Source organism: Bos indicus x Bos taurus, chromosome 3 (assembly GCF_003369695.1).
Source record: "Bos indicus x Bos taurus breed Angus x Brahman F1 hybrid chromosome 3, Bos_hybrid_MaternalHap_v2.0, whole genome shotgun sequence".
Classification (NCBI taxonomy): Eukaryota; Metazoa; Chordata; class Mammalia; order Artiodactyla; family Bovidae; genus Bos; species Bos indicus x Bos taurus.
Genome location: NC_040078.1, coordinates 12,092,841 through 12,114,506, shown reverse-complemented (window position 1 = coordinate 12,114,506; position 21,666 = coordinate 12,092,841). Strand labels below are relative to the sequence as shown.

The window sequence follows — 21,666 nt, the reverse complement described above, 5'->3', positions numbered from 1 at the left end:
TGGAGAAGCACAGAGGTATGCCTGCCCACAGCCGGGCGAGGCTCCTGCAGGTGAGGGGCTCCTTGGGGTGCGGGCAGGACCCTGCTTCTCGCATCCCTCCCTTGATGAGTGAGGGTGAGACCTTCGCCCGCCTTGGGCTTCCCTCTGGCCCCAGTGAGCTCATGTCTGAGCTGCAATGGCCTATATTTCCTAGTGCCCACACACCCTCCCCTCTTCCTCTCCTTTTCTCCCTGCTGTCTGCCTTTTTTTTTTTTTGCCTTTTCTTTCCTATTATTATGAGAGACATTTGTCTGCAAACAGCTTCGGAGATTTCATCTGCTCCTGCTCAGCTCCCCCTTCTGCTCTCCCTCATCTCGTCCTGCTTTGTGGCTCCCCGCCTCAGCGGAAGAGGCTGTGACATCGCAGTGTCTGCACAGGGACCTCATCCCTGTCGAGGGCCCCCTGGGCCCCAGGAGAGGGTGGAGGGAGGGGTGCTGGCTCCCAGTGAGACCCCTGGGCCCTGATGTGGGGAGAGGATGCACCCTTGGGGGCAGGGCGGTCCAGGCGAGCCCCAGGCTTGGGCTCGGCTCACCTGGGCTAGCCCTTTCTCTTCCTGCAGCCTGGCCACGGTACCGCGTCGTGGGCTCTGCAGAGGCCGGGCAGTACAACCTGGAGATCACAGACGCCGAGCTCTCTGATGATGCCTCTTACGAGTGCCAGGCCACGGAGGCTGCCCTGCGCTCCCGGCGAGCGAAACTCACCGTGCTCAGTAATAACCCCCAACATCCTGCATGCACCCCCCCTCCACCCTCACCGTCCCGTCACCTCCTACTGTCTCTTTCTCTTGGTGTCCTGGCTGTCCCCCGCTTCCCCAACATCCTCTTGCATTTCCCAGTTCTCTGTCTCTGATCCTGGCCTCATGTACTGTTCTGACTATCTCCCTTGCTTTCCCTCCCCCAATCCTTTAAACTCCTTCCAAAGCCAAGTTCAGATAGAAGAGAAAAAAAATGGGCACGTGGGCACCCATTCTGGACACGTGGGCTGTGTGAGCTCTGGCATCCTCTCTGCCCCTGCCTGTGCCCAGGCCTTGCGGGGACTGGGCTCCGCCTTCAGGACATAAATTGCCCCTGCCAGACTGGGGGCATGGCGGGGCAATGGAGACCAGGCCTCTCCTGGCAGATGGGCTTGTTGGAAGCTTCTCCATTCCTCTCCCTTGCAGCTGCCCCAGAAACTGCTCCCTTCACTCCTTTCCCTCCATTCAGCCCCTCTTCCCTTCTCGGCCTCTGTTCCCGTCCTCAGCACTCACCCCACCTTCTCCACTTCACCTCCAGGCCTCCTCAGGGAACTGGGGAGCAGAACTGGAAGGATCGGGCCTTGAGGGCTGAGAAACGGGGAGGGGGTGGGGCAGGGGTCCTGGCTGAGTCTGCAGGAGTCACTGGAGGGGGGCTTGTCTCTGAAGAAGCCTGCTGGCTGCCGCCCACAGGGCACAGAGCAGATGTCCCTCTATGGTAACACCCGGGGCTATTTGCATAATGAGGGGATCCTCTCCTGCATGCACCAGGCAGGCAGGACCCAGTACCGGAATGAGGCCAGCTTTGACACGCCCTCACCCCCCTGCCCCCCACCTCCCTGGCGGCACCTCCAGCTCCATCCATCTTTCTGTCTCCCTCAAGCTCTGGTGCTCTGCCTGGGCCTCTGACTCTGCTCCACTTGTCTCCGGCTTGGCTCCGTCTGCTTGTGACCCTCTTCCTTCCCTTTTGTCATCTGCTCCATCCCTTTCTCTTTGCTGCTCCCATCTGATCTGTCCTGCCCCCTCTCTTTTCTCTCCCTATCCCTGAAATTGTTGAAGTGGGGGAATCCCCCCAGAAGGGATGGGAGGAAGGAGCGGGGAGCTGAGCTAAGTGAGTCTGGACACAAGGAAGACTCTTAGCTGGGGGAGAAGGGTGAGGACGAGACAAGTCATCCGAGCGTGGCGGGAAGAGGTAGGATGGGAGTCAGGAGACCCAGGCCATTCTGGCACCGTGACCCTGAAGAGGTCGTGACCTCTGGTCATCTGTTTTCTCATCAGTAACATGGCATGATGATGCTGGCCTTTTCTTAGCAACTGCCGCTTTGCTGCTCCCTGAGTGGGGAGTTTTAAACTGTGAAGGTCTGGGCAGATGTGAGATGTCAGAATAAGTGAGCACCAGAGGGACCCAGCAGTCTGTTTCTCTGGATGTAAAGGCCCTGAAGGACTAGGACTACAGGCTGGTAGATGACTCACTTTTCCTCTCTGGTGAAGACACATGGGGAGAATTAGCATCGAGCAGGATGGAGGTTAGGGGGCAGGAGTTAGCTGACCACCAAGGGTAGGTGTGGAGTGCTAAGGCATCAACTTCCCCTCCTCACTGGAGAGGGTATGAGCCCCCATGCTGGACCAGGCATTCCAAGGGAACACGAGATACTTACGAAACTTTATCTCTTCTTTTCTCCTCCCTAACTGCCTCGGCTTAAGTCCTGGAAGATGCTACTTCCAGACTGGAGACTGCCATTTGAATGAAGGGGTCCTGATACTGTTCCTTCCCCCTCCTGCCCCAGCATAGAGAGGGAGAAATATCGAAAGATGGGTAAAGGCCAGCCAAGACCCTAGATATATAACAGGAACTTAGTAATGACATCCTGCAACTTGGTTCAATCAAGGAAGGCTTCCTGGCAGAGGAGAATATCAATGGGAACTGTTGGTGGAGAAGTATCTTGTCTAAAAGCTTTCGAGTCAGTGAGGGAGGTCTACACGAGCAGGGAGCTGGCTGGCTTATCTGGAGGGTGTTGAGGATGTGGATCTCTGTAGCCTATTTGGGTGTTTCAGGTGGATGAGGCCCCAAGAGTAAAAGAGATGGAAGATGCATCCGTCTACTCCTTTCCCCTCACTCTGTCCCTTCCTCGTCTCTCTGGAACTCTCACACCCCCTGCCTCCTGCAGCCACATGGAGGCAATGAGAAGGCAGGAAAGTTTGTGCGGCTTCCTCTGCTCACCTGCCTAGACACAGCTTTTGTTCATTCGGGGCTCAGAGACTGGGCAGGACCGAGTGGAGAGCGTGCTGTGTTCCGTGTGTGGAATCGGCCTCCCTGCACATGGCCAGCCTCGTCACCTCCCCTCTCCTGCAGCTATAACCCTCGGTGGTCAGCCCCCCACCCCAGACCAGCCCAGGCAACAGAATGGCCTTGCAGAACTCTGAGCAGCTGCCTCCCACTCCCTGGCAGACAGACACAGACATAATACAGATCTACAGACCCACGGCTCCCTCATTATTCACAGCAATAACCTCGAGTGCAGTGGTGATGAGCACAGCTCTGGGTCGGCAGGCCTAGAACTCGTTCCAGCCCTGCCGCTGAGCTCTGAGCACACTGGCCTGACCTGTCTGAACCTCAGTGCCTTGTCTATAAATGGGGGTTGGGGGGCAGTCAATGGTATTTACCATGAAAGGATTAATGAAATATACTCTGTGGTGAAGACGCAAAGAAATCCTATGCACGAAGTGCTTGAGCTGACACCTGGTGAGCGGTCAGTGAGTGGTGGAGATGTTGTCGATCATGTTACAATTTACAGTCGGTTTCACACCCTTGATCTCCTTTCATTCTCCCAATAGGAACTGTGGGGAACAGATGTCAATGTGCTTTTTGAAATTTTACAGACAAGGAAACTGAGGCCTCAGACACGTAAATATTGATATACAAATTTAAGTTTCAAATCCTAAAAATGTGCTCATAAACACACTCATGGGAACCTCCCTGGTGGATCAGTGGTTAAGACTCCAAACTCCCAATGCAGGGGGCCAGGGTCCCAGCCCTGGTCAGGGAACTAGATCCTGCATGCCACAACTAAGGCCTCACTCACTGGAAAAGATGGAAGGCAAAAGGAGAAGGGGGTGGCAGAGATCAGATAGCTGAATGGCATCACCAAGTCAGTGGACATGAATCGGAGCAAACTCCGGGAGATAGTGAAGGACGGGGGAGCCTGGTGTGCTGCAGTCCATGGGATCGAAAAGAGTTGGACATGACATAGAGACTGAAAAACAACAGCCAAATAAAAAAAATAAATAAATAACCACCTGGACACATGCTGTCTAACTAAGCTTAGTAGACACCTCAACGGCCATATTTTCTTCTCCTCAGATACTAAGGTGCGCTAGTGACAAAGGTGGGCGGTCTTTCCCTAAATAAAGGGTGAGGACCAATGTTCCAACGGAAGGGAAAGCTGATGGGAGAAGAAGCTTTCCCCTCTTCTGCCCAACTAGGACTGTCCTCCTGGGGTATGATAGCGCTGTGTGACCTCAGAGGGGCCCCCCACAGACCAAGAGAGCCTGAGTGGCAGCTCCATTTCTCTCTGCCTTTCTCTCCTTCCCACCCCGTTTGCCAATCTGCATCCATCTGCCATTGGACCCATGTACACTAGTGAGCAAAGAGGAAGAGCCCGGGACGCAGCAAGCAGATCACTGGCCAGCCAGGAGCTGGAGGCACTGCTGGCTCTTGTCCGAGCACTAACGTGAACACGTTGCGCATGTCACACGTGACGGCCCCTCTTCCGCCCTCGTCTGGCCTGCGTGAGGCACTAAGTGAACACATTGCGCACGTCACACGTGACGGTCCTTCTTTCGCCCTCGTCTGGCCTGCGTGAGGCACTAACGTGAACACATCGCGCATGTCACACGTGACGGCCCTTCTTCCGCCCTCGTCTGGCCTGCGTGAGGCACTAACGTGAACACATCGCGCACGTCACACGTGACGGCCCTTCTTCCGCCCTCGTCTGGCCTGCATGAGGCACTAACGTGAACACATTGCGCACGTCACACGTGACGGCCTCTCTTCCGCCCTCGTCTGGCCTGCGTGAGAATCCTGGGGATGGGCATCGTATGTCCCTGTCAAAGAAACTGACCTGGCAGCGTCACCCGCGGTCGCTTAACGGATGAATAAAGGCACCAGGACTTGAAACCAGGGCAGCCTGCTTCTAGATCCTGGGCTGGCCCCACCCTCCCACTCTGCGTGCACCAGTTGAGCAAAGTGCTGGGATGGGCTACAAGAGGTTCCTCTCCCCGGAAACCCCAAAAATGGAGACCGTCATCTCATAAATTCCAGAACAGCCCTGCCCAGGACTGGCCTCATGGGTACCCCAGGGTCTCCTCTCAAGGGCTCCCTTGGAAAGAGCCTTCTGCGTTTCTCTGGTCTTCCTGGCAAAAAAGCAAACGATACCCTTTCACATTGCTGGCTGGTGAACACGAGGTATACCAAATACCAAAATTATAATAAAAATCCTTCCATCTTTATCCCATCAACTACTTATTCCGCTAATAGCCCCAAGGATGCGTTATCAACCAGCCTCTGCACTAGATCTTAGGGCTTTAAGAGAAAAAAGTAGCCCCTGCTCCCAGGGAACTTGCAGCCTGGTTCACCTGAGTGTTCCAAAGCCTGTGGGTATAGGACAGGGAACTATTTCCTGTTAATTCAAACATCTGACTGATTCGATTCCTTAAGCATTTAGCCAGAGCTTGCTTTGGTCATGTTCTAGGCACCGGAGACTGTATAAATATTAATGTGATGGAGTTCCTGCTTTTCCAGGGATAACGGTTTTGTTGGAGAGGGGACATGGATAACCCTCACAAGTAACCCAAAGACAAGCTATTGATAGATGGTGCTCAGAGCTTCGAGTGACTGCCTGGGAAGCACAGAGGCGGTGGTTGAGGAGGGGGATGTGGCGGGGAAGGCCCTGTGCAGCAGCTGGGATGTGAACAGTATGGACAGCAGTTCAAGAGAACCTGTGAGGGAAGGGAGCAGAAACAAGAAGAGGAAGTGGGAAAGTGCAGGACTTGACCTGGGGAACATTGGTCGCAGGTCAAAAGGCTTGCAACTCATGCCCGTGGCAGCTGGTAGACATGGAAAGTGGTTGAACAGGGAAGTAGTACAGACTTGGCTGATCTGTAGAGAAAATAACCTGCCAGCCGTGATGGATGGGTTGAGGCCAGCAGGGGCTGGAGGCAGGGAGTCCGTTTGGGAGGTTGCTATGATAGACCCACTCATCCAGCTGCACCAGGGCGGAGGAGCAGACAGGAGGGAATGGATGTAAGAAGCTACGTTGGAAGCAGCCACCTTTCTGTGCCAGGTCCCCCAGACCACAGGAGCAGCAGATTCAGTGATCGTGAGTTAGGGGGTAAGGACGGCACTGCCCCACCAAGGGGTGGACGTTCGGTAGGAGAGATGCCTCCAGGGGCAGGGCTTTCTGTCCTCAGGGCACTGTTGGCCACATCCTGGACTGACTCTGCTCTGCTCTTCCCCACAGTACCCCCAGAGGACACCAGGATTGATGGCGGTCCTGTGATCCTGCTGCAGGCAGGCATCCCCCACAACCTCACATGCCGCGCCTTCAACGCCAAGCCTGCTGCCACCATCCTCTGGTTCCGGGACGGGACACAGCAGGAGGGTGCTGTAGCCAGCACGGTGAGACCCTGCCTGCTCCCCCAGCTCCTCCAAGGCTGCCCTCTAGGTCACCTTCCCTTTCCCACATGAATCTGACCACAGACTAGTGGAGAACACAGATGTGGAAAGCGGCCTTAGAAGTCATGTGGTCCGATCCTCTCATTAAATAGCTGGGCAAATTGAGGTCCAGACAAGAGAATTCTCAGGCCCTTCAGTAGTTAGCAGAGACTAAGAATAACATTGAGAATAGCTACATTAATTAAGCACCTATAGTGTAGCAGGCACTGTGCATGCTAAGGTCTATGGACAGTCTCTCTTAATCCTCACAGGGGTTTCATAAGTTAGCTGTTAACTTCCAATTCAAAAAGAGTGAACTGATGTTTAGAGAGGTTGGGTGACTTGCCCAGGGTAACACACAGCTGACACGCAGCAGAGCTGGGGTTTATACCTGGATCGGACTGTAGTCTCTTGCTAACGGTCCTCTCAACTTTCTTCTCCCAGCTTCTAGTTGGTGCATGTCCCCAGTAGGCACAACTAAGCTTGGGGAAGCAGCGATTATATGGACGTTTTATAGATAAGTAACCTGTTGCGAGAAGGACATCAAATGACTTGCCTGGGATCACGTGGCAAAGTTGTGGTGGAGCTGGAGTTAGAATCCAGATCTCCTATTTGGAGCTCCTCTTGCCAGCTGGGGACAGGCACAGGTGTACCCAGCCACTTGCTAGATGCTGCAGGAGGCACTTCTCATTGAGGGGAGAGACCTTCCACCTGTGCGGCCCCAGGGACTGGCTGGATTTGCTCCGCCCTGGACACTCTGTGTCACCTCGGACAGTTCACATCTCTCTGGCCTTCAGTTCACCATTTGACAAACAGTTTGGCTTCGGTGGTGCTTAACTTTCTCACCACCAAGAACCCTGTCATTTTTCCCCTCTATGGTTACATGTTTTGAAATATTTTGGCAACCATACAAGCCGATTGGTCAATGGCCATTTGTCATCTACTGCCCCTTCTTTTTTTTTTTATATTTATTGAAGATGGAGCTTTGAAGCAGCAGGAGGAAGCCAGTGTTACTGCACTGGGCCGGTACCGCTCCAGTACCGCGTCAGGCCTAGTAAGACGCTTGTACTGCTGTCAAACTGTGGGCCGCCACTTTGCCTAATATTATGGTTTCCCCTAGGCAGTGTGCAAACAGCCTTGGAAAACAGCCCAAGGGTCCTATGATCATGTCTCATGTTGGGTATCATAGAACCATTATGAGACTTTGAGCCTGTGAGTCCCTTCCCTGCCCTCAAGGAGTTTACGTTCTAGCTGGAGAGACCCATGCACAGCACAGTGCCTAAGAGGCAAGGCGGATGTGACCAGAGCAGTGTGGAGGACAGATTGCCTGTGAGGGCCACACGTTCAGTCTTGGAGAGAGTCCTGAGAGCTGGGATTAGCAAAGGAAGACTTTCCAGAAAAGGACAGGCTTGGGTTGGACTCAGGGTATTCCAGGAACGAGACTTAAAACCATGGGGTTAGTAATAGGGTATCAATGTTGGTTCATTACTTGTTTTATGTATCAGGTGTAACATGTATCACACTAGTGCATCATGTTAATAATAGAGGAAACTGGGGTTGGGGAGGAGGATATATGGGAACTCTGTATTTTCTATTCAACTTTTCTGTAAAATTAAAACTTCTCTTAAAAAATAAAGTTTATTAGTTTAAAAAAAAAAAAAAACCTAAACCTGAGGAGGAGGTAGGGGCTGGAGGAAGAGCAGAGCTTCAGGTTGAATGCCCCTCCAGCAAACCTAGCTCTGTGTGGGTCACCCCAAGAGCAGAGGAAGGGGCTTTTAGCTTGACCGTGTCTCCCACCGTTATTCCCCACCTCATCCTCCCGCCCCAGGAACTGCTGAAGGATGGGAAGAGGGAGACCACCATTAGCCAGCTGCTCATCAACCCTACAGACCTGGACATTGGGCGTGTCTTCACCTGCCGTAGCGTGAACGAGGCCATCCCGAGTGGCAAGGAGACGTCCATTGAGCTCGATGTGCACCGTGAGCAGGGTCCCGGGGAGGGCGGTGGGGGGCGGGGGGGGGGGGGGGCAACGTGCACCCTGGGGGGCGGCACCCTTTGGAAAGCACAGAAGAATCCCCCAGGGGCCCTGGGACAGATGCTCCATTTCTTTGTCCTCTTCGATTCCCTGCTTTGAACCATAGGCTTTGAGAGCTGGCACAAGAGACATCAGCTGTGAGCCAGGCAGTTCCCGGGTTTAAACCGTGTGACTTTGGGCAATGACGTAATCTCTCTGAGCCGTAGTTTCTAATTCTGAATATGTGCAGAAAATAAAATGCAGGCCTACAGCTCCTTATCGGAAATTCCAAACCAAAAGTGATTGGGTGGCAAAACCTGAACGGAAGCTTTTTGTAGTCTTTTATTTAATAACTCAGTTGGAATAGCCATATATTTCACAGCAGATATATTAATGTGTTTCTATGGGATGTTGCCCAGATTCTTCTGGGGGTCTTACACAATAAATGGTCTGTGGTCACCATAACCTTTCTAACATTTGAAAAATTCCAAATTCTGAAACACATCTCATTCCAGGGGTTTCAGATAAGGGATTGTGATGACCTATACCTGCTTCTCAGGGTTGTGAGCGTTAAGTGAGATATAGTGTAAGAGCATCTCACATGGAGTATGCTACTGGGTAAGTGCTCAATAAATTCCCACTGCCCAGAAGAGTGGAAGTGTGGGCAGCAACTGGAGAAACGCCCCACCCCCATCCTGGCTAGTGAGCCTAGCGAACCCACACTGACGCCTAGTGGTCACAGTTGGTCACTACACCGTCTGATTAATTTGTCCCTTTGGTATCATCCTTGGTCCTCACCCTAGCCGGCCCCTAGAGGCTCCTGGAATAAAGGTGAGGAAAGCTTATTTACTGGAGCTGGTACACTGCAAACTCAAATTCCCAGATCACCACATGGGTGAGGTCTCAGTGTATGTGCTAGACAGAGAAAAAGAAATTTGAGGGACAGAAAAGACCCTGACCTGCCGTCCTCTGCTTTGCAGACCCTCCTACAGTGACCCTGTCTATTGAGCCCCAGACGGTGCAGGAGGGTGAGCGCGTCATCTTTACGTGTCAGGCCACGGCCAACCCGGAGATCCTGGGCTACAGGTAGGAGGGGAGGGGCGGGGCAGGGGCACACCCTGGGGAGGGATACTGGGAGGCCCTTGAGATCCGGAGTGGGGGACTGGGGAAGACAGGCCTCTGGATGTGGGGGAGAGAGCTCCAAGGCCTGACCCTGCTCTGTGTTGCCTCCTCCAGGTGGGCCAAGGGGGGCTTCCTGATTGAAGATGCCCATGAGAGTCGCTATGAAACCAATGTCGATTATTCCTTCTTCACGGAGCCCGTGTCCTGTGAGGTTCACAACAAAGTGGGGAGCACCAATGTCAGCACTTTAGTCAATGTCCACTGTGAGTAGCTGCAGGGGCAAGGGCTTTAAGGGACCTGGGGTGGGATGGGGAAGGCTGTGGGGCTGAGGAGACAAGGCAGGAGGAAGATTGGAATTGCCCCTCCCCTCCCCGCCCCGATGAGAGCAGGACCCTGATGATCTGTTTCTCCCTTTCTACCTCAGTTGCCCCTCGGATTGTAGTTGACCCTAAACCCACGACCACAGACATTGGCTCTGATGTGACCCTCACCTGTGTCTGGGTTGGGAATCCCCCCCTCACCCTCACCTGGACTAAAAAGGACTCAAACATGGTAAGAAGCTCTCCGCCTCTCCTGGACACTGGGCGGTAGGAGCCTGGCCACTGGTTGGGAAGAGGGGGGCGCAGGGGGCACAGCATTCTTTTTCAAGTTGAACCTGAGATATTCCCAAGTTCTCTGGATTTGGAAGAGAAGGACGGTGCTTGCAGTCAACCCCACCCCTCCTTGGCAGACAGCTAGCTGCTTCAGTGGCAGTGAGAGGGACAGTGACCTGTGGGTGGGAGGGGGAAAGGGGGCCGGAGTGGAGCCGCTGCTGTGGCAAGATACCTGGTCAGTGAATGCTGCACAGGAGGGTGGAGTGGCTGGGGTGATGCACTAGAGAAGGCTGAATTCTACAGCTCTGCAGAGACCTATCGGAGAAGGCACTGGCACCCCACTCTAGTACTCTTGCCTGGAAAATCCCATGGACAGAGGAGCCTGATAGGCTATAGTCCATGATGTTGCAAAGAGTCAGACATGGCTAACTTAGCGGCAGCAGCAGCAGCAGTAGCAGAGATCTATATGGGACAGTTTGGGCCAAAGTTGCAGAAAGGGATTTTAGAGCAAAACTTCCTCATTTGGCAAGAGAAGCACTAGGAGAGACCACCAGCAGTGGCTGCATCCTCTTTAAAAATCAGGGCAGCTTCACCTGCCCTCATGCACCTCCACCCAGGTCTGCCCACTCTCACAGAAATGCTGTGTCTAAATGCTAACCTCTTTAGAGTCAAGGGATGGACCAGATAAGATTCGGGACTCTGCTTCCCTTCTGGGAATTCACTTGTGGCCCTTCCTGCTTTCTTTCCAACGCCTCCAATGTGGGGGCCCACATGGATCTAGGGGCCCAGGCCTCCTGGCTCCCCACCCGAGGCTGCTCTCTCTGCCCAGGTCCTGAGTAACAGCAACCAACTGCTGCTGAAGTCGGTGACCCAGGCCGATGCCGGCACCTACACCTGCCGGGCCATTGTGCCTCGGATCGGAGTGGCCGAGCGCGAGGTGCCACTTTACGTGAACGGTGAGGGGCCTGAGGAAGGCAGGTGGGGGGGCCTGGGGGCGGGCTGCTGGAGGTTCCAGCTGGCCCTGACCCTGTCCTCTTGCTTGCAGGGCCCCCCATCATCTCCAGCGAGGCCGTGCAGTACGCCGTCAGGGGCGACGGTGGCAAGGTGGAGTGTTTCATCGGGAGTACGCCACCGCCAGACCGCATTGTGAGTGGGCCAGGCCTCGGGCCAGCCGCTTATTTCCCTACCCACCTCAGCCTCCCCTCCGGCTTTCCCCAGGCCCTTCCTATACCCTGCGCCTTTCATCCCCTGACTCTGTCCCTCTCCCTGCTCACACGCCACCTCGTCTCTTCCTTGTTGTGTGACCCTGAGCCAGTTACTTGGTCTTTGGAACCTCAGTTTCCTCATCCATAAAACGGGGGCAGTGATCCCTACTGAACAGGGTTGCTGTTGCCTTAGTGTGAGAGGCCTGGTGAAGTCTCCTTGGATGCGCTGCCCGTTCCCCTGGGCTTTCACTCCTGCTCGCCCCTGTCCCTCACCTCCTCCTCCTCCCTCAGCCTCCCCATCTCTTCCTTGCCCACTGCTGTGCCCTCCGCCCCAACCCTGCCCCATCAGTTCCACCCCACCCAGCCGCCCACTCCCCTCCCTTCTCCTGCCTTCCTCCTCCTACCAGCACCCCGCCCGCTGCTCTCCACCCCCTCCCTCTCCCTCACACCACGAGCCATTAATTCCTTCCGTGACCATTAACCGTCAAACCCCTCATCACATTTAATGACCATTTGGCTAACTCCAGGGCTGCCCAGGGACACTTCATTACCACGGCCGCCTGGGCAGCAGGCGGCTCGGCTCCCGGGGGGCCTCGCTTTTAGAGCTAGGAGGACTGATCCCTGGAAAAGAGCCAGTTCTCGGCGGCTCCCTCTCCCTGGGGCTCCACTCTGAGGGAGGGGACACAATGGAGGGGGCATGCCCCAGCCTGGGGTACGGGGGATGGAGGAGCCCGGGAGAGACTCCTCCTGGTGACAGTTCCCACTCATTTATAAGGGTCTGTGGATGGGTCTCCAGAGCCGGTGGGTGGGTTCCTGTGGGGCTGGCTGTGGGGTGGTTAAAGGCAAGGCCAGAGTTATGTTTAGTTAAGAGCCTCAGACTATCAGAGCTGGAGGGAAGCTGGAGCACTGTCTATCTAGCTTGGTCCTCTCCTTTTACAGGTGAAGGAAACTGAGGCCCAGAGATGGGAGGGGGCGGCCACCCAGGGCTCAAAGGAGGATCAGGCCGAGAGCCCAGGGTTCTTGGCTGTCCGTCCAGGACTTGTTCCCACATGTTGGTTCATTGGATCAGCTGGGGTTGTTACGAAAATAGAGATTCCCAATAAGAGAAGCCTGAATTCTAACTTGGGAATGATGTGTCTTTGGGACACTGGTCTACCATCTTCCAGGTCTACTGGCTTCCCGAATAAAATTGCTCTCCCTTGCCTCAAAAACCACCACTACCAAATAGAGATTCCTGGGCTTGTGCCCTAGAGAGTCATATTTAGGAGCTAAGCCTCAGGAATCCTCATGTTAAAGAGTGTCCCTACGCTTATCTGAATGGTCACAGCAAGTGTCTTGAGCAAGTCTGGGAGCCGCTGCTCCTCTTAGACGGGAGGTTTGATGCCAGGGTTGGAGGCAGCAGGTGTGGCTTAGGCTTGTTGTAGGGTGAGCATGGATCTGGACTGAAGGGCACACGGGGTGAGGCTATGACTGTGCCTTGTGGTGGGTCAGGTGTTTCCACCACCTGCCTCTTCCTCATCCCATCCTGCCCTCCCCACCCCAGGCCTGGGCATGGAAGGAGAACTTCCTGGAGGTGGGGACCCTGGAACGCTACACGGTGGAGAGGACCAACTCAGGCAGTGGGGTCCTGTCCACGCTCACCATCAACAACGTCATGGAGGCCGACTTTCAGACCCACTACAACTGCACCGCCTGGAACAGCTTCGGCCCAGGCACAGCCATCATCCAGCTGGAAGAGCGAGGTAACCTCGGCACTGGCTGTGTCGCCAGGGCACAGGGCAGCCTGGGGACTCCGCTCCCTCTTCTCTCCAGGGGCATGGCTCAGAGACACTGCTCTCTCCTGGGCCCACCACAGCCTGGTCTTGTGCTCAGCTGGGAAACCCACTCACTTTTTTAAACATTCATTGAGCATCTGCTATGTGCCAGGCCCCGCACTAGAAGCCGCAGGGACAGATGTACATGAACACAGTCCTTGCCATCCGGGAACTTTCAGTTTAGTGGAGGACCTAGAGAGTGGCAGGAAATGACTTCAAATGCAGAAAAATGAAATGATCTGTAAAGGCAGTAACACTCCATACTTCACTAGGTTGGTATGAGAATTAAATGAGACGATATTCATGGAGTACTTGGCATAGAATAGGAAGCTTTGGTTCCCCCGCCTCTTCCCTAGTGGTAAAGAATCTGCCCGCCAATGCAGGAGACACAGGTTTGATCCTTGCGTTGGGCAGATCCCCTGGAGAAGGAAATGGCAACCCACTCCAGTATTCTTGCCTGGAAAACTCCACGGACAGAAGAACCTGGAAGGCTGTAGCCATGGGGTTGCAAAAGTTGGACATGACTGAGTGCACCCACACGCGCACACATACACACACCTTTTCATAAATCCTTAGTGTGATAGGAGACACATATTCTCTCCCTTAAGGCATTTCTAGCCTGATAAAAGAGACATAATACTTTTGAGTGTCTTGGAAGCTCCCAACTCTGATGAGGAAAAAAGATTTTTTTTTTTTGTAAGAACTAGCTATTTGATGTGGGAGATGGGGAGAAGTAACCATGGGGGGTGGGGGAGGGGGTCTGTCTTAGCTAAGGGCACCAGGAAGAGCAAGGAGTTGGTGGGAAAGAAGAGAGCAGATGAATAAGGAGGACTCTGCAGGAAACACTTCTGAAAGGGAAGAGCCCTACGTGGATCTGATCTATCCAGGACAGACAGGAAGGGAGAGAAGACTGGAGGCAGGATTCCTGGGTCCTTCTCATCTCCAAGGAGCAGGGGGATCCAACCAGAACTGCCTGAGCCCTGGGAGGATAGGTGCAGATGGAACAGTCACAATGGTGTGGATGAGGAAGGCAGTGAAATAGGTGGAAACACAGGTGCCAGTGGGAAAGTCTGGGGACAGCCAACCTCAGACAAGAAAAGTCTCCCAGGCAGGTGGGCTGCAAGAGAGGGACAGACAGACCACCACGGCCAGGGTCAAGTCGATCCCAACTCTGATGAAGTTAAAGTGAAGGTCTAAATCCAAACACAATGCAGACTTCCTCTCAAATCCCACTTTGACTTTAACTGAACTCAACTGAAACATAACCCTGTGCGAAGTCCAGGGGGCCTGGAGCTCGGCGGTTGTGAACTTCAGCCATCACTGAGTTCAGATCCCCCGTGTGACCTCATCCTCACCCTCCTCCCTTCCTTCCCACATCTGAAGAGGTGTTACCCGTGGGCATCATCGCCGGGGCCACCATTGGTGCAGGCATCCTGCTCATCTTCTTCTTCATCGCCTTGGTGTTCTTTCTCTACCGGCGCCGCAAAGGCAGTGAGTATGGGCCCTGCTGGGGCCACAGCCCTCCTGAGGGTCTCTGACAGGCAGGGCTTGGGAGGGGCGAGGAGGGATTGGCAGCTGCGCTCTCCAGGCCAGGTAGGTCCAGGCTGCGGCCCTTGTCCCCAGGTCGCAAAGACGTGACCCTGAGGAAGCTGGACATCAAAGTGGAGACCGTGAACCGGGAGCCACTCACGATGCATTCTGACCGGGAGGACGATACTGCCAGCGTCTCCACGGCGACCCGTGTCATGAAGGCCATCTACTCGGTGAGAGTCCGCTCCTCCCTGGCCTACCCTCTTCTTCACACTCTTGGGACCAGCCCCACTCCAGGTCACTGAAACTGCCACTCTCTGCTCCCTCAGTTGACCTACTTTGGTCCCATCCCCTCCCCGCCACACACTCTCATACATACAGACACAGAAAATGCACACACTCCCCAGGCTAATTTTCTTCCAGCAGAGGACAGGCAGGTGGGACCTACACAGGCTTCCTTCACCCCATTCTCCCCGCAACAGCGTGTCAAGAGTTTTTTTGACCCAACTGTAAGTTCTCTGGCCCAACTGCCTCAGCGCTCAGATGAAGAACAGCCCCAGAGAGGGGCAAGGACATACTCAAGCACTGCACATTATCACAGAATTGGTGCTAGAACCCATATCTCTGGCCTCTTCCCACTACACTCCAGAGTCTCTGCGGGGAGAGGACGGGACCTCTGCCCCTGCCCCAGACCCTTCCTCTTAACAGGCAGCCTCTGGGTGTGGGGATGGGTGGGCAAGGCGGGCGAGAGCAGGCGTCCATCTCCTGATGCCCAGCTCTGGCTCCTCTGTAGTCCTTCAAGGATGACGTGGACCTAAAGCAGGATCTGCGCTGTGACACCATCGATACCCGGGAGGAGTATGAGATGAAGGTGCGGACTGGGGAAGGGCCCCCTGGAGGGGCACGGGACATGGATCGCGGGCCCCAGGGGTGGGCAGAGCGGAGGTGAGGGCAGGTGTGCGGAGGAAGGGTCAGGAGATTACTGAGGGAACAGAAGAGATGAAGAGAACCCGGGCAGAGCCAGAGGAGGCCCAGAGGGCCATGATGAGACTCCACACCCCTCCCCAAGAGGAACCCACCTCATTCTCTTCTCTCATTGCCACCCAGGACCCCACCAATGGCTACTACAACGTCCGTGCCCACGAAGACCGCCCGTCTTCCAGGGCAGTGCTCTATGCTGACTACCGTGCCCCCGGCCCTGCCCGCTTCGACGGCCGCCCCTCCTCCCGCCTCTCCCACTCCAGCGGCTACGCCCAGCTCAACACCTACAGCCGAGCCCCGGCCCCCGACTACGGCCCTGAGCCCACGCCCCCTGGTCCTGCTGCCCCCGCTGGCAACGATACTGCCAGCCAGCTATCCTACGAGAACTATGAGAAGTTCAATTCCCATCCCTTCCCCGGGGCAGCAGGGTACCCCACCTACCGACTGGGCTACCCCCAGGCCCCACCGTCCGGCCTGGAGCGGACCCCATACGAGGCATACGACCCCATCGGCAAGTACGCCACCGCCACGCGCTTCTCCTACACCTCCCAGCACTCGGACTACGGCCAGAGATTCCAGCAGCGCATGCAGACGCATGTGTAGGGCCGGCGCCTGGCCGGGGCATCTCTGCGGGGCAGAGGAGAAGGCTCTCACAGCTGTTCCCTGATATTCAGGGACATTGCCCGTTGTTGCTCCCGTCCTGGACCGGCCTTCCTCCTCCCACCGCGGTAGGCAGGGAGCAGGTCTCCCGGAAACACCCCGTCCCGAGGATGGTGCTCTGAGCATGCCCCAGCCTCCTGGGCCTGCCCTTCCCTCTTCTTCGGGAGGATGTGTCTCTTCTGACCTGCACTCTTGCCTGGCCCTAGTCTGGGGACTGGGAAAGTGAAGGTTGCGGAGAGCAGAGGGGCCACTTTTTAGCATTCCCTTTCTATGCCGTCCCTCTGGTCTCACGTGAGCGTGATGGGGGCGTCCTGTGGGGAGGAGCAAGCGTTGGCCCAGGGGACACCGAGTGTCGGGGTGGGTGGCTCTGGTACAGATAGATTGCCTGGCCCGTCCCGTCTGTTGTCCGCATCACACCTTGGGTGCATCTCTCCCGCCTCGGGACTGCAGAAGGGACCTTGGATTTGTTTTTTTAGCCCTGGCACAGAGTTCAGATCCAGCCCTCGTTCAGCTGGGATTAAAATGCCAAGTCATCTTGGCTGCCCACTGTGGACCCCTGTCGCTCTGCCTGCAGAGGGATCCAGGTATCTCTCCTAACGCTGCCCTTTCCTCCTCCTCCTCCTCTGTGCTGGGCCAGCCAGATAGGTCAGGGGGGTCGTGATGGAGAAGGATAGGTCAGGAACCAACCACGTCCTGAGTCACCAGCAAGACATCAGCGTGCTACATAGCAGTTTCCAGAACCCACGCTAGAGGGAGCCCATCCAAGCCCCCTCTCCTCCCCAGGAGGCCCCACTTCTGCTTTAATGAGCCTGCCTGCGGAGTGGTGGTGAAAGTGGGCATGCTATAGGCTTTTTCAAAGACAACAAAACACAATTTAAAAACAAAAAAAAAACCTCACGGGGTAAAAATATAAAAAGAAGCTGTAGGGAGCTCCCCACCCAAGTACAAGTCCCAGTGTACTGGGAAAGGGGGAACCTGTTCTCTATCAGATTTCCAGTACCTTCCATTACTCTTTCAATCTCGAAGCACTTTGAATCCATTTTTAAACATTCAGGTGGTGAGACCTGTCACCCGATGGGCTCTATAGGACCAGAAGAGGGCCTGGCTGTCAGGCTCTGCTGTCCTACCCCAGAGCTGACCAGCTGGTTAGAGAGGCCACTTTCTGGGGGACATCTGTGGGAGATGTTCTCTTTAGACGGGTTTTCGTTTGTTACGTATCTTTTTTTTTTTTTTTCCCCCTGGACCAATCAGATTCTTTCTTCCACTTTCAGTGCCTTGAGTGTCCTGCTTTGGTTGACCGGCCCTGTGTGGGTGGCTGCACAGGAATCCGGTACGGTCAGCGCAAACTCACTGCCAAGTGTTGCAGAGTTTAGGGGATAGACGGGCGAGGGGACCTAGTAAGAGAAAGGGCTGACCCAGTAAGGTCACGCGGAAAGGCACTGCAGGCAGCCGCGGCCCACGAAGTCTCCCACGCCCAGCCTCACCTCCATACACACTCCTGCACTCACGCCCACATACGCATTCCACATTCTCAGCCGCCACCTCCTGACCAAAGAGAACGGGCGCTCCAAAGAGAACTCACTCCTCTGCCCCAACCTTCCCTTGCCAAGAAGCGTGGTCTGCTCTTCCCTTAGCTCAGCCCTAACGGGAGGGTCCTCTGTTACAATTCCCAGAATGCGTTTTGCCCTTTCTCGTGGTCGCCATTCATTAGTCATGTTCGCTTTAATGAGTTACATGCTCATCAGCCACGGGCCATCGCCACCTTTGCAAATGGGTCTGTGGGGTGACATTCCTTGCCATCCCCTGGCAGTAAGGACAGCGCATACCCTGTAGCTCCAGTTCTGGCCTCTTCAGGCTGCGTCTGCATCCTCCTCCACTTCAGCACGGGCAAGTCCCATGGACCGGCCCTTTCAGAGGCCTCATACAGGTTCACAGCGTTATTCCAGCCTTAGCCCTGGAAGCTGACTCCTTCCTGCACAAGCCTTTTCTGTGAGTTTGGTGACGTGGTCCAATAAGGATGCAGGTCCCTGTGCAAATTCAGGCATTTTTGATGGTTTTCACAGAAGCCACGGGGTAATCTAAACAGTTAAAATCTAAAGATGGTGGCTTTTTAAACAGGAACATTCCAAATGACTTCTGTTTGGCCGCGTTCTCTTGTTCCTCCTTTTTGGTTTTAGTACTGGGTCCATTCTGTTGGTGGAGAGGAGGAGGCCCTGAGGTCACGGTAACTCAGCTGACACTGCAGGGAGCATGAGAAGTCTATTGGAAGCCAGATAGACTTACTTCCCTGTGAACACCGTGCAGGGCACAGGGAGGTGTCAGCATTCAGGACTGCCTCTACCCTCTGCAGTGTTTACTCTAGGCTGATCAGAGTCTGAGTGGGGACCGACCTGTTAAGCCAATGGAATTGCCTTTCTGGGGCGTGGCAGATGCCCTTGAGTTTGGGCGGTTGTTACCTAAGGCTGGAATCCCCCAGCACGGGGCCTCGGCCCTTGATGTGGTCACTTTGGTGATTCTGACTGCCTTCGACGTTCTAGTGCTGGTGAGAAGAGCAAGGCATCCGGAGACATGGGACCCAGTTCTGAAGCTGCCATTTACTGAGTGACCTTGGCCTAACCTCTAGGTTCATTGCCCACTATTTTCTAGTCTTTAAGATGAGGAGGGAGAATTGTACAAACCTCAGATTGTCCGACTCTTGCGTGTTTTCATTTGGTGAGGTGGAAGGGCCTGCCATTCCTGGCAAGGATTTGGTAACAGCGGGTGGATGGGTGGGGGGAAGTTGAAAGGTTCTTCTCTTGAAAGAAGCTTTCACTGTGGACTTCATCCTCTTGTCAGAAGTGTTGTGAATGAGTTTCCACTAAAAACTCCTTGATCTCAAACAGCAGCAGAAAGAATATCCTAAACCTCAGTGAAATTGATGTGGGATTATCCTTTGGACATTGTGCTGCTCCCCACTCAGAAGGCTGACAGGTTTGCAAAGGTGTCTCTGGCCAAAGCAGGGCATGGTGAGTTTCCTTCACTGTGCCCCCAGGTTGCAGGTAACCTCTGTGGGGAAAAATGGAAGCAGCCACACTCCGCCCACGTCCTCTGGAGCACTCCCATGGCCCAGAAAGCTGGTCTCACTGAGCAAGGGGAAGCCTGCAGACTAAGGCGTCTTGAGCTAGAGGGCAAGGTGTGAGAACAGCTGACCTGTCTGTTCAGGAGCAGTTCAGAAGGGCAGGTGGTAGTGAGGAGGGAGTCCAGCAGTTATTGACTTCAGTTCTGCGTCTTCAGGAGGTTCTTGTGATTCTGGATGACCCACAGTCTCCTTGTGGAGGGTCCAGCTTGCATCCTAAATTGGGATCCCCCACCAAAGTCTAGCCACAATATTTGCATGAAGCAAAGTCCAACGTAAGTCAGAAAGGAAGGGAGGTCTATGCTCTCACAGATACCTTGCCTTCTTGGGATGAAAGAGATTAGTTTGATCTCACCCCAACCCTTCTTGTCTCCAAGCACTGCGCACCCTAGTCCAGGTGCTGCCTTTCTGGTAATTTTGAGGGCAGCCTTTTCTGCTTGACAAGATGGAGAACACTGCCCTGGAGTCTCTTTTGCCCTGGTACCCTCTCATTAAATGGGTGGCTGTCTGTCAGGAGCTACACGTCCCGGGCTTTCTCAGATGGAATCAGATGGCGTCTCAGTGTATTTGGCTCATGTGCGCTGCCATTGTACATGGGTCACTCGGGTTTGGAGAAAGCCGTGTTAAAGCCGAGGCCTACCCCAGCTGTACTGAACTGGCTCAGTGACATCACTTCCTCAGTCTTTGCTGAGAGGGTGATTCTGTCCCCACTGCTGTATGCAAAGCACCCAGGCTGCAGAAACCCTGGCTTCTCTGCCAGTTTGGTGCTGCGTGCCATGAGCCAGGTCACCCGCTCTGTGCCTCTCCAGGCCCTTCTGCATGGCGGGGAATCACTTGAAAGGCATCAGTGAAGCTTCTGACTCTGGCGGGACCAGTGAGGACGTGGTAACAGACCACTGAAGTGCGCAGACCAAGGGATGTAATTGGAAAGGCATTTATTTTTGTGAAGAGGCTATAAAATTAGCATTTAAATATCCCATCCCCTTCTCCTGGCCTTCCCCTTACCACTGTTGCTCCCTTTCTGGAGGCCGGCCTCTTTCTGAAAGGCATTGGCCTCACTTATCAGCTGGGTCCTGACACTCCACCTCTGGGCTTCTGGAGAGGATGGAAGGATGTGTGGCTCGGGATGTTTCAGAATTAGGAAGATGGGTTTGGGGGGGGTGGGGGGTGGGAGGATCACATTTTCTTGCATCACTGTGAGTGAGTTCCAGGCCCTGTCCCTGGAAGAATAATTGCTGCGCAGAAGTCACAGGCCATACTGGGCGATTCTGGTACAAGCTTGCCCTTAAAAATAATAACAGTAATGATAATAACTCTGTTTGCATAGAGCTGTCTGTCACTCATTCCTACCATCTCCTGTCCCCTAATCCTGGCTTTTTGCTGTCCCCAACAACTGGCCTTTGCAAGTGTTGGTGGGCCAATAGGGGTCTTCTTCATCTGGAGATTTTTAGATGCTGTCTCCTGGGAGTACCCCTGACTCTGGGGAGAGAGCAGCCAGGTTGCCAATACAATCAAACTCTGACACAATCTTTCTAGCAATAGTGACCCAGGAGATTTGGCTGCCTCCAGTCACACCAGAATGAGGTCCAGGGCTCCCTGTGGTCACGTTTTCTAACCCCACTCTTCTTGGGATTACAACCACCATTTCTGGCTCCAGTTAAATTTTCTCCACTCAAGCCCCAATAATAAATGGGTCCATGATGATAATTAAGAGGAAAAAAATATTATTTTTGTTAGAACAGACCATCGTAGATTTTTAGCAATGTGTATCTGTGTCCCTCACACTTTTCCTATTCTGCCTTTTTTCATTTTCCTTTTTTTTAAATATTATGTACTATATTTTTAGTCTCAAACACACTATATATTATATATATTTAATTTTTTTATATATATAAATATAAATGTTTTAAAAAGTACCATGTTTTGTGGTGTTTAATGTACAAGCAGCTCTAGTTACTTAAAAGCTTGGCTGATTTGGGGTGAAATGACCTGAATTGGAGGAGAAGATTGATTTTGGGATTGAGATGGCAGAGACTATCTATTTGTGTCACCTCCAGGCCGTGGGGCAAACACGTTTTATTCACCAGTTTGTGAGTGTCGCAAAAGCCTGAGGCCAATTGTGGCAGTTCAGGGACAAACAGCCAGAGGCT

At 54.1% G+C, this 21,666-nt stretch overlaps 1 protein-coding gene across 3 annotated transcripts in view; it reads left to right on the top strand.

Moving 5' to 3' along the window:
• KIRREL1 (kirre like nephrin family adhesion molecule 1) overlaps window positions 1-21,432 on the top strand; it is a 104,979-nt gene extending 83,547 nt beyond the window's left edge. The window contains exons 3-15 of one of the 3 annotated variants that reach the window (XM_027529254.1): window positions 599-748; window positions 6,289-6,446; window positions 8,311-8,461; window positions 9,477-9,582; window positions 9,733-9,881; window positions 10,043-10,170; window positions 11,041-11,167; window positions 11,257-11,357; window positions 12,960-13,158; window positions 14,614-14,721; window positions 14,854-14,993; window positions 15,554-15,631; window positions 15,868-21,432. In XM_027529254.1, coding sequence (XP_027385055.1) covers window positions 599-748; window positions 6,289-6,446; window positions 8,311-8,461; window positions 9,477-9,582; window positions 9,733-9,881; window positions 10,043-10,170; window positions 11,041-11,167; window positions 11,257-11,357; window positions 12,960-13,158; window positions 14,614-14,721; window positions 14,854-14,993; window positions 15,554-15,631; window positions 15,868-16,344 — 2,072 coding nt within the window. In that variant the 3' untranslated portion in view covers window positions 16,345-21,432. Of the gene's footprint in view, window positions 1-598; window positions 749-6,288; window positions 6,447-8,310; window positions 8,462-9,476; window positions 9,583-9,732; window positions 9,882-10,042; window positions 10,171-10,992; window positions 11,168-11,256; window positions 11,358-12,959; window positions 13,159-14,613; window positions 14,722-14,853; window positions 14,994-15,553; window positions 15,632-15,867 lie in introns of all 3 variants that reach the window. The other 2 variants (XM_027529244.1, XM_027529263.1) reach the window with 2 other exon arrangements.
• Window positions 21,433-21,666: the final 234 nt, after the last annotated feature.